This window comes from Rhinoderma darwinii, chromosome 1 (assembly GCF_050947455.1).
Source record: "Rhinoderma darwinii isolate aRhiDar2 chromosome 1, aRhiDar2.hap1, whole genome shotgun sequence".
Taxonomy (NCBI): domain Eukaryota; kingdom Metazoa; phylum Chordata; class Amphibia; order Anura; family Rhinodermatidae; genus Rhinoderma; species Rhinoderma darwinii.
Window position 1 is genome coordinate 38633539 of NC_134687.1, and position 12850 is coordinate 38646388.

The 12850-nt window shown below is 45.1% G+C and overlaps 1 protein-coding gene across 6 annotated transcripts in view; it reads left to right on the top strand.

Moving 5' to 3' along the window:
* The window catches only part of LOC142749535 (uncharacterized), a 129217-nt gene that overhangs the window by 41744 nt on the left and 74623 nt on the right, over window positions 1–12850 (top strand). For all 6 annotated transcript variants that reach the window (XM_075857673.1, XM_075857683.1, XM_075857694.1 and 3 more), the window contains exon 9: window positions 4584–4643. In XM_075857673.1, coding sequence (XP_075713788.1) covers window positions 4584–4643 — 60 coding nt within the window. The remainder of the gene's footprint in view (window positions 1–4583; window positions 4644–12850) is intronic.

A 12850-nucleotide genomic window follows, 5' to 3' on the forward strand; every position in this document is an offset into this window, starting at 1 on the left:
CCCTACAGGGGGGGCTGTATAGCGTTCCCTACAGGGGGGTCTGTATGGCGTTCCCTAAAGGGGGGTCTGTATGGCGTTCCCTACAGGGGGGGGCTGTATGACTTTCCCTACAGACCCCCCCTGTAGGGAACGCCATACAGAACCCCTGTAGATAACGCCATACAGACCCCACTGTAGATAACGCCATAAAGTCCCCCCTGTAGATAACACCATACAGCCCCCCTGTAGATAACGCCATACAGCCCCCTCTGTAGATAGCGCCATACAGTCCCCCCTGTAGATAGCGCCATACAGTCCCCCCTGTAGATAGCGCCATACAGTCCCCCCTGTAGATAGCGCCATACAGTCCCCCCTGTAGATAGCGCCATACAGTCCCCCCTGTAGATAGCGCCATACAGTCCCCCCTGTAGATAGCGCCATACAGACCCCCCTGTAGATAGCGCCATACAGACCCCTCTGTAGATAGCGCCATACAGTCCCCCCTGTAGATAACGCCATACAGCCCCCTCTGTTGATAGCGCCATACAGTCCCCCCTGTAGATAACGCCATACAGCCCCCTCTGTAGATATCTTGAGATTCAGTCCTGCTTGATAGGTAACAGTGCAGTAAGCTAAGCATGATAAGATCATCTAAATTATTGCATCTCAGTTGCATGAGTGCTTTGTGTTATATTCAATGATTCAATTTAACCTAAGTCTCTAAATGTGGGCAAAGAAAATAAAAAAACTATACTCACCTCCTCCCTCGCCTCCGTTCACCCGCCGCAGCCCCCATCCTCCTGTCTCGGTCTGTGTTACAAGTGTACAAGGCTGCACTGGTGACGCGCTGCCGATGGCACGTGACCGCTGCTGCCAATAACTCCTCATTGGTGTGCTGCTGAGGACAGTAGTTCCACAGCAAATCGCTGTTGAGGGCATTGATTGGCTGCAGCGGTCATGTGCCATCGACCGCGCGTCACCACAGCAGCTTTGTAAACACAGAAAGGGATAGGGGCTGCGGAGGGGGAACGGAGGCGCCGGAGGAGGTGAGTATAGGTTTTTCATTTTCTTTGCCCACATTTAGGGACTTAGTTTAGATAAGAATTTAACCCGGAAAAAAATGTGTTACTTGTGTTCTAAACTGGTAATAAAATGTACAATATAAATCTTCCTTCATAATTTTTATTAGTAAGGTTTATTTTTATATGCATATATATGTTTAGGTAACTTTGTCGGTATTGGGGGGGGGGCGGGGGGGCCCTGGCACATTATCTGCACAGGGGCCTTTTGCAGTCTGTGTCCGCCACTGGGGAGGATGCAACTGTCTCCTCAGATGCAGCCGGGGATCATGGGTATAGTGGGTTACAAGACAGGAAACAGCCAGTAAGGGATGTAAACAAACAGCAAGGGATGTAAACAAACAGCAAGGGATGTAAACAAACAGCAAGGCATGTAAACAAACAGCAAGGGATGTAAACAAACAGAAAAAGCAGCAGTGACCATGGAAATCAAACAGAAACTGGTTAGAAGTTTAACCCCTTAATGACCGCCGATACGCCTTTTTACGGCGGTCATTAGTGGGCTTTATTCTAGAGCGCCGCCAAACTACGTCGCTGCTGTAGAATAAAGTAAACAGAGCAGGGAGCCGTGAAATCTCCCTGCTCTCAGCTGTCAGAGGTAGCTGAGGGCTGGGGGCGTCCCTGCTCTGCCGGGTGAGATCGATATTAGTATCGATCTTACCTGTTTAACCCCTCAGATGCGGTGCACAATAGCGAGCACCGCATCTGAATGGTTTTGGAGAGAGGGAGGTAGCTCCCTCTCATCTCACTGACACCCGGCGATAAAATCGCCGAGTGTCTGTGTCTTCTATGGCAGCCGGGGGTCTAATAAAGACCCCCAGGTCTGCCTGCAGCGAATGCCTGCTAGATCATGCCGCAGGCATGACCTAGCAGATGCCTGTCCGTTTTAAACGGACAGGCAGTAATACACTGCAATACAAAATTATTGCAGTGTATTATAATAGCGATCGGAGGATAGTGAAGTCCCCTAGTGGGACTAGTAAAAAAGTAAAAAAAGTTTAATAAAGTTAATAAAAAAAAAAAGTGAAAAAAAAAATGAAAAACCCAGCTTTTCCCCTTACAAAATGCTTTACTATTAAAAAAAACTACAATAAAGCAAAAAAGTTACACATATTTGGTATCGCCGCATCCGTAACGACCCCGACTATAAAGCTGTTACGTTATTTAACCCGCACGGTGAACGCCGTAAAAAATAAAATAAAAAACAATGGAAAAATTGCTGTTTTCTGTTAATCCTGACTTAAAAAAAATGTGATAGAAAGTGATCAAAAAGTCGCATCTACTCTCAAATGGTACCAATAAAAACTGCAAGTCGTCCCGCAAAAAACAAGACCTTATACAGCTATGCCGACGCAAAAATAATAACGTTACGGCTCTTCGAATGTGACAATGGAAAAATCTAAAAAATGGCTTGGACATTAGGGCCCAGAATGCCAGCAGGGGGAAGGGGTTAATGACCGGGCCATTTTGCACGTTAATGACAAAGGATTATTTTTTGTTTTTTCACGGTCGCATTCCAAGAGTCGTACCTTTTTTTTATTCCGTCGACATCGCCGTATAAGGGCTTGTTTTTTGCGGGACGAGTTGTATTTTGTAATTGTACCATTTTTAGATGCTTATAACATATTGATTAACTTTTATTAACTTTATTTTAGGAGAGAATTGAAAATAAGCAGCTATTCCAGCATTAATTTTCACGTTATAAATTTACGCCGTTTACTATGCAGCGTAAATAACATGTTAACTTTATTCTATGGGTCGGCACTATTACGGGGATACCAAATATGTAAAGGTTTTATGTTTTCCTACGTTTGCACAATAAAAAGCCTTTTAGAAAAAAATTACTTGTTTTTGCATCGCCGCATTCCAACAGCCGTAACGTTTTTATTTTTCCGTCGATGTGGCCGTACGTGGGCTTGATTTTTGCGGGACAATGTGTCGTTTTCATTAGTACTATTTTGGGGTACATAGGACTTATAGATGAACTTTTATTTTATTTTTATGGGGGGAATGGGAGAAAAGAGAATTTTGCCGTTGTTGTTTGCGTTTTCTTTGGACGCCGTTCATCCGGCGGTTTAATTAATGTGTTGATTTTATTGGTCAAGTTGTTACGATCGCGAGGATACCATATATGTGTATGTGTGATTTTGTTTTGACGGTTTTACTAAATAAAACCACTTTTTGGGCCAAAAAAGTAGTTTTATTTGACTTTGACTGTAATTATTATTATTTTTTTTTCACAAACTTTATTTAACTGATTGTCATTTTTTTTTAAAGTCCCATCAGGACACTTCACTATGCGATCTGCTGATCGCATATATAATGCTTTGGTATACTTAGTATACCGAAGCATTATTGCCTGTCAGTGTAAAACTGACAGGCAATCTAATAGGTCATGCCTCCGGCATCGCCTAACAGGCTGATGCTGAAGACAGACCTGGGGGTCTTTGTTAGACCCCCGGCTGTCATGGAAACCCGACGGCGACCCGCGATTTGTTTGCGGGGGCGCCGATCGGGTGACAGAGGGAGCTCCCTCCCTCTGTCAAACACATTAGATGCCGCTGTCACTATTGACAGCGGCATTTAATGGGTTAAACTGCCGGAATCGGCGCGCACTTCGATTCCGGCAGTTGCAGCAGGAGACAGGCTGTGTATAACAGCCGTGCTCCTGCTGCTGATCGCATGGGTACGCTGTCAGTACCCGCGCGATCACAGGACGGATATATCCGTCCTCCTGCGCGAACTAGCAGCTGCTGAGGACGGATATATCCGTCCTTCGGCGTTAAGGAGTTAATAGGGGGTATTAGGGAAGGCAAATCAAGGCTGGGGAACATTTTTTAGAAAAAATTTTTTTCCTGGACAACCCCTTTAAGGGTATAAAACATGTACTGTGTAAGTTGTTATTTTTACTTTTGCAGCATGAATATAGAAAAAAGCAGGGTTTTTTTTTTTTTTTTTAGACCTTTTTATTATTTAGTTTTTTTTGGTACTTTTTATCAACTTTTACTTATAATGTATTAGCATACTCCTGTATGCTGATACATTATTCTGTGTCACTTTGACACAGGCTGCTGTTACAGCAACACATGGTATGCCCTAACTGCAGGCATACCGAACAGACAGCGCAGGGTACCTTTCTCGGTCCCCAGGGCTAACTGCAGCGCGTTCCCCCAGTCTCCAATTGCGTCACCGGGTTTCCAGTGACGTGATCAAAGAGGGGAGTCCTCTTTTGATCATGTCATAGACTGCGGCAATCAAATCGTTAAACTGCTGGGATCTGAGTCTCCTCTGATCCCAGCTGTAGTCAGCACGCTTCTCTAAGAACAAGAGCTATTAGTAACCGCTCCTGCTTAGAGAATGAGCACTCGTTGGAACGCTGACAAGCTCTTCCAACAGCGACGCCGAAAGACGTCGCTGTAGAATCTGGACCTGCACCGCCCACCGTCAAAATATTTTTTTGAGTAAGATATTTTAATTTTTTTAAGTTATCTTTGACATTAACATTTTGGTAATTTTTGTTTTTAGTATCCTGTGCAGAGGAAACCGCTAAAACACTGGAACAGGAGCCCACTAAATCTATTGCAGGTATTGTTTTAAACATTATTATAATTTACAAATTTCAAATATATGTTCACATGAGCTTACATTCTAAAGTATTTCACTTCTTCCATAGCAAAGAGAGCTAAGTATATGAAACCATGTTATTTCACTAGTTGTGAAAAGTTTAGGCTGATCTAACCCCGCAAGGTCAAGAATTCAAAAACAGTCCAAAAATGTTTTCATCCCTACAGAGCCATTGATATATTAGTCACAGAAATATCATGTGACCTCCGTGTTCTCTCCATTTGGGTCTTGAAAACAATTGCCGACCGACAAGACAGCTCTCCGATCGGCTCTCATTTTCTCCTTTCACGAGGAGCAATGATCGGTTATGTATGGGCAAGAGCAATCGTTACTACAATTGTTCGTCTCCATACATTTCTATCATGTCAGTAGCACATCTTCCTGTTTACACAGCGAGATGTTCTGCCAACCAGCGACCGTTTTATTGGCCGCATAAAAGAGCAGATCAGCCGATGATTGACCGTTTGCTCGTTCATCGGCAGATCGTTGCCCTGTCTACACCGGGCAATGATTGGGAACGTGATTTTATATAACCGCTCGTTTGCCCGATCTTTGGCCCGTGTAAAAGGGCCTAAAGACTTAGTATTTCGATATTATCTGTATACATATGTTAGAAAAGGTAAATGGACTTATTTCACTACTCATTACTTTATTAAATCCCTCTCTCCACAAACCATGTTTTTGGCTATTATGGGCAGGTCTAGCCCTCCTGTGTCTTACTTTTTACATTACAATATATTGAACCACATGTGTTTTGACCTACATTTTGTTTCTATTAAAATTTCTTCCTAGTTTTCCTTCAACCCATCCAAGTGTAATTGTCTCTTCTCGTTGATCATTGGGGGAAACCGTACCATGGGTTAAGGCTCCCGCCACTAGAAGGCGACACTAGGTAGAGATGAGTCTTGGCTCCGATCAGGCAGACCATACCCTTCCCACAGACACTGACTAATTTAATTGTAGGCTAGTGTTGTAGGAGGCAAATGTGACCTAATACACAGGTCTGCTGCTATATTTTATTTATTTTTTTGTTTCATTTATTTTCTTTCCTTCGCTGCAGGCAGGTTTTCAGCCTGTTTACAGTCTCTGTCTATTTCTGCGGCCTGGCTTTTGCAGCTTTAGGGTATGTTCACACGTAGTGACCAAAAACGTCTGAAAATACAGAGCTGTTTTCAAGGGAAAACAGCCTCTGATTTTCAGACGTTTTTTGAGCAACTCGCATTTTTCGATGCGTTTTTCGCGCCGTTTTCGCGCCGTTTTTTACGTCCGTTTTTGGAGCTGTTTTCATTGGAGTCTATGAGAAAACAGCTCCAAAAACGTCCAAAGAAGTGTCCTGCACTTCTTTTGACGAGGCTGTAATTTTACGTGTCGTCTTTTGACAGCTGTCAAACGACGACGCGTAAATGACAGGTCGTCGGCACAGTACGTCGGCAAACCCATTCAAATTAATGGGCAGATGTTTGCCGACGTATTGGAGCCGTATTTTCAGGCGTAAATCAAGGCATAATACGCCTCGTTTACGCCTGAAAATAGGTCGTGTGAACCCAGCCTTAAGGGTCTGGTAGGCCAGACTTTTGTCTGTATTGTTTGTTTGTTTGTCTCTTTTGCTTCCCCAGGGGTAATTTTCTTTTTCCTACTCCTATACAGGTGGGAAAGGCTACTTTTTATACCTGTCGCGGTTGTGATATACAGTTTATTCACAGCCAGCCTACCCCATGGTGCCCGCATTGCTTGCTATCCAGGGCCCCACAGATGGCTCCCCCCTGAGGATGTGGCATTGTCTTTTACTCAGGCCCTAGGGGGCAGTTCTAGACTATCACGGTCCATAGTTTAGTTTTTGGAGCGTTTGCCTTCCCAGATTAACTCAGAGGTCCTCCTTACTTTACTTTGAATATTATCCTATTATCCAGTCTGCTTCTCGCAGTAGATCCAACAAGAGGCGTAGGGTTGCCTTGGTCAGGTCTCGTTCCTCGTCAAGCTCTTTGCAGGGGGATCCTGTTGCAGTCTTCAATAATCAGGTTGCCTCCAATGTGGATCAGTCTTTTTACTCACATGTGTCTTCTGATTCCGAGTCAGAACAGGAATCACCGTTGTCAGATGTTATGCAGATCCCATTTCCCCTTCTCTTGCGTAAGCACCATTACTGCACCAGCTCCGTGACCAGGTATGTTTCCCAAACCATAGCGAATTTGAAAAATTAATAACCAAGCCGTGGAAACATCCGGACAGACGTCTTGTTGTTTCTAAATGTGCAGACTCTTTGTTTTCTTTTCGGGAGGATTTGGTCTTATTGTGGTCTGTGTCATCGTCTGTGCATCTGCCTCTTGTTAAGCTATCAAAGACCACTACTATTTCCCTGGCTGAGGCGGCTTCTCTGTGACCCTCCAGACAAGAGGTTGACTTTTCAAGCTAAGTTTTTGTGGCTGCAGTTTCCCCCTGCGTCCGGCTGTTGCATCCGCTGGGGTGAGCAGGGCCTGTTCAGTGTGGGGGTAGCCACTGAATCAGGAGCGTGATCGGGAGTGCTTCAGCAGGAGTTAAATTAACTCGCTTCTCAGCTTATCCATCCTTCAAGGTTTCTTTTTGAGGCAGCTCATTTCAATGCAGCCCAGGTCCCAATGGCCCCCCTTTAACAAGATACCTTCGGCGGATATCCAAATGAGGGGATGACTTCTTTTCTTTCAGGAGACATGGCTCGCTCATGTGAACGACGCTTGAGTTTGAGAGGCGGTTTCTACAGGATACAAGAAGGGTTTTAAGGCTTCCTCCTGGAAGATTCCATCTCTCTACTTTGCTTCGCGCTGAGGATCAAGCTTTTGCTGTTTCCCAGGCTGTTCGTTCCATTCTTCTGTGGAAAGCTTTTATCCCAGTTCCTCTGGTGGAACGGTTTCAAGGTTTTTACATCAAACTTTTTACTGTTCCCAAGAATGACGGGTCTCTTCGTCCAATCCTGGACTTGAGCATGTTGAACCACTTTGTTCATGTTTGGCATGGAATCCTTAAAGAGGTTGTCCAGGCATCAGTATATGATCGGTGGGGGTTGGACACCCAGACCCTGCACCGATCAGCTGCCTCCAGGCACCGGATGTCCATGCCAGAAGCAGATGGCTCTGGTCATGGAATAGCAGTGAATCGGAGCAGAGTTTGTGTTCTGCGGCACGGCCGCTATGCAGTGGAGGGAGCCATCTGCTTCCAGCTCCGAATACTGCATAACATTCAGCGCCCGGAGGCATCCGTAGCAACTGATCGGTGGGGGTCCGATACCCGGACCCCACACCGATCATATACTGATGACCTATCCTGTGGCTGGGTCATCAGTTGTCCGTGCCTGGACAACCCCTTTAAGGTCGGTCGCTGGAGTAGGTTGAATTCCTCTATTCCATCAACATTCGCGATGCATACCTCCATATCCCCATCGCAAGGACCCACCAACATTTCCTTTGTTTCACAGTGGGTTCCTTACATTTCCAGTTTACTTCCTTCCCTTTTGGGCTCACCACATCTCCTCATGTCTTTATCAAGGTCCTTGCGACACTCATGGCTCTCCTCTGCGCCAGGGGAACCGATGTCCTCTTTTACCTGGACAACCTCTTGGTAAAACTACCTTCCACAGAAAACAATGTTCAGTCTCAAGATATCTCTAGACACTGAGAAGGTTTGGATGGATTATCAACGAGGAAAAATCCTCGTTGGTCCCAACCCAGAGTTTGGAGTAATACTCCACACCAGAACAGCAAAGGTCTGTGTTCCGGTGGACAAGGTAGCCTCTATTTGAACCGAGGTGGCTCTTCTTCACCAGGACACTCCTTTTTTATCTATCTGTTTTTGCATGCGAGTGTTGGGCAGAATGGTGTCGACTTTTGTGGCGGTTCCACTTCAGGTCCCTCCAGAGGGCAATCCTTTCACGCTGGGACAAGTCTCAGGACACGCTGGGCAATAGATTCTCCTGTAAATTAATTCACTGTAAATATGTAATGATTTCCTTCTAATTTTCCCTCGGACGTGTGTCTAATGCTCACTGCATATCATACCACAAGGGATATATTTGTTACCATCTAACCGTGGTTTATCAATTAATTTGCCACATTGGCATAATTTTATGGGCGAGGTATATAGATGACACACTGATAACTAGGGATGAGTCCGTTGAGCGCTTCAATAAATTTGTCAGCACCCTAAATATTAACAGACTGGGCTTGTTCTTTACTTCAGAGATCCATGAGACCTCAATTAACTTTCTGGACATAACCATCACTAAGACGAAAAGGGGGAACTTAACAACAACCCTATTTTGTAAACCGACGGCAACGAATAACCTTCTAGCATGGGATAATCCTCATCCTGGCAGGTTAAAGAGAGGAATCCCAAAGGGAAAATATCTCAGAGGAGAAATTGCTCGGACTTAGGGGATTTTATGGAGAAGTCTAAACCATTACGCCAAAGGTTTGGGAGAAGAGACTATCCTGAGAGAGTATTGAGGGATGCACACCACAATGCTCGCTCTAAGAATAGAACAAGCTTATTGGTGCCAAAAAAAAAAATATGGATACAGAGACACCAGCTTCGATTAGAATAGTGGGAACCTATGACAATCGACATAGGGAGGTTAGAAACATCTTTCATAAGTTTTGGGGGATTCTCACTGCAGATACAGACCTGAACAAAGCAGTTACCACATATCCACTAATCCCTTTTAAGCGGGGTAGGAACTTGCAGGACCATTTGGTTCATAGTCATCTCAACGAGTGCTCACCACTGTTGGGTTGGCTCCCTGATATACAAACCGGAACATTCACGTGAGGCTCCTGTAAAGCATATAACCAAAACTAAAACCTTTCAAAGTGCAATGACAGGGCAAATATTTAAGAACAGAGAATTTGTAAACTGCCAATCTTTAGGGGTTTTATACATGGCCACATGTACCTGCCCACTAAATGATGTGTTCAAAACGATTCTGGCATTTCTGAGAAGAATCTTGGGTCATTTTGGAAAGCTTAAGAGAGAAGAGGACACTTGTCTAGCGAGGCATATGGGAGAGATACACAACAACAAAGAGGAAATTACATTCCAGGCTATTGAGGTGATCAGATCATCTAACCGTGCAGGCAATCTAGATAGACGACTCCTTCAAAAGGAATGTAGGTGGATCTATCAACTAAAAACACTACATCCCAATGGTATCAATGTCATTTTTAGTTTTATATAAGCCCTTGATAAATCTGTCATTCTGTGCATATGAATTTGGACCGCAAAAAGGTGAGGGGATGGCGGCGCTCCTCCGAGACTAAATATGATGTGGTAAAGTGTAGGTCGCCGGCTGCCACCCACTGCAGTCCCTAGTTGTTAATGCCTTCGTACCTGGGACAAAGTATAACTCAAAGTAGGAAAAAAATGCAGTCATAATACGGGCATCGGCGCCAGGCTGAAGAGGATCAGGAACGGAGTCATTGAGTAGGATCTAGGAGATCTTTTATTAAGAGGACCTTCTTAATAAAAGTCTCCTAGATCCTACTCACTTGACTCCGTTCCTGATCCTCTTCAGCCTGGCGCCGATGCCCGTATTTAGGCTGCATTTTTTTCCTACTTTTCTAGTTATTCTGTACATATAGCTTCAGTTATCACCCCTTGCCTCATTTCTTAAGCATTAATTACTTTGTGTGGTTAAAAGAGAGATATTTTTAACATAGGATTGAATTCATATATGAAAAACTTTGAAACCACCAAGGCATTGGTTATCTATCATTAGCAATAGCCTGCTCACACCAACTAAATCAAAACCTTCTCCCCGCCCCCCCCCCCCCATAATAGTATATTACGATAAGCTCCGGTCATAGGTGTTTATCGCATTACAGACTACCATATGTATGGCCCGACACCATCCAATCCTCTCCTACGTGGAGGTGAGGATAGAGCAATGGTGTCTTACTGGCAGGTGAATTACATGGGTATCATGCACGGTTTTACAGTGTATATTGAGTTCCTGTGTTTACATCCCTCAAGTCGTCGAGGGTAGGCCTGTTCACAGCCGGTCTGTGATTCGCCAATCTGGATAAGCCCCCTTTCCAACTGGGCAGGACATATTTTGTATGCGGTCTCTCCTGATTGGCCGTAGCAGACGGTGGTTCCAGAAGTGGGTGGGGACGCCACCTTTTAAAAGATGCAGCTTTTTGCCGCTGACAGCGACTGGCATAAATATCCATGCTACACACAATTCCGTGCTCCGTACATTATACACTTCTAGAATGCTAGAAGTTATTATACGCAGACTCTGCAAGCCCCTGATGATTTACTGCAGAGATACTTTAGTAAAGAAACGCGTAGGGCTGGTAGTAGGTAGACTTATCGAGAGTGCCGTCTGATGGCGTATGTGCTGTATCTTTTGTATCGCAGCCTCCTGCACACTCTACCTTGGTGTGGGGAGTAAGTAAATACAGTGATCTAGCAAGCATAGAGATGTGAGGTTATTAGATCCTCACTTTTTTTGAAATAACTGAACAACAATTTCTCAAATATAAACAATAGAAAAATATTCAATTACTCAGACAGGCATAACTAACTGTTGATCTACCTTACTACATTAAAGGTGTCAATGTAAAGTGCGCAAGCACTAGAAACAAAGATATATCGATACATTAGTGTCCTAATCTAATTATGCCGATGTAAAGGATCTGCCAGACACAGCTTCTGTGTCGACGCCCGTGATTAATCAGTCTGCGCCTAGGTCTGATAGAGTGACTCCATCTGCTACCACTCAGGCTGGTAGGCTGAGGAGTGGGAGAACCTATCACAGCCTGGCCAGACGGAGCTAGCTCCCGCCCACTGTCTATTTATACCTTCATTTCCTGCTCTTCCTTGCCTGTGATTCTGTCTGGTTTCCTGGCTCTGCTGTTCCTGCTAGTACTATTGACCTCGCTTCAAATTGACCCTGGCTTTACTGACTACTCTCCTGCTCTGCGTTTGGTACCTCGTACACTCCTGGTTTTACTCGGCTCGTTCACTACTCTTGTTGCTCACTGTGTTTCCGTGGGCAACTGCCCCATTTCCCGTAGCTTCTGTGTACCCTTGTCTGTTTGTCTCTCATGCACGTATTGAGCGTAGGGACCATCGCCCAGTTGTACGCCGTCGCCTAGGACGGGTCGTGCAAGTAGGCAGGGACTGAGTGGCGGGTAGATTAGGGCTCACCTGTCTGTCTCCTTACCTCGTCATTACAGCCGATGTGGCAAATGAATTCATAAACCAAGGTTAGATGGTAACAAATATATCCCTTGTGGTATGATATACAGTGACCATATATTCTCCTGCCCACTCATGTCTAGCAGGATTTGTAATGGTGGCAGACCTCTCTGACCATCTCGATGGGTCAGTCTTTTCTTCCCGTTCAGTGGCTGGTCATCTAAATGGATGCCAGTCTATCCGAGTGGGGTGCAGTTTTCAATCCTCATATAGTTCAGGGAATTTGGCGGCCAGGAAAAAAGATTCTTGCAGATCAACTTGTTGGAATTAAGAGCAATCTTCCTAGCCATCTCCCAGTAGACTGTTGTTCTTCAGGGTCGGCCGGTTAGGATCTAGACCGACAACTCTGAACCACCAGGGCGGCAACAGGAGATAGGCAGCTCTGTTGGAAGCCACTGCGATCCTACTGGGGCGGAGCAACATATTCCAGGGATGTCAGTGGTTTACATACAAGGAGTGGACAATTGGGCTGCAGATTTTCTCAGACGAGAAAGACTAGATCCAGGAGAATAGTCTCTTACCCCAAGGGTATGTCAACAACTGTGCCAGAGGTGGGGTTACCCACATGTGGATCTCTTTCCGTCCTGTTTCAAACACAAGGTTCCAAGCTATGTGGCCAGGGCACGTAAAACCAAGGCGATCGCAGTCTACGCGCTGGTCACTCCATGGAGAGAGTTCTCTCTCCTGTATCTCTTCACTCCACTTTCACTCTTGCCCAGAGTGCTCAAGAGACTTTAGAGGAAGGGTGGCTCGCAATTCTAGTGGCACTGGACTGGCCTTGCCGGTCCTGGTACACAGATCTTATATACCTCCTCGCGTATGCGCCATGATGTCTTCTGTTTTTTTTCCTGACCTCTTTTCCCAAAGTCCGCTATTTTCACCCCACTTTATCTCCGATGCATTTAACAGCGTGGCTGTTGAAGCTGCGGTTCTGATGG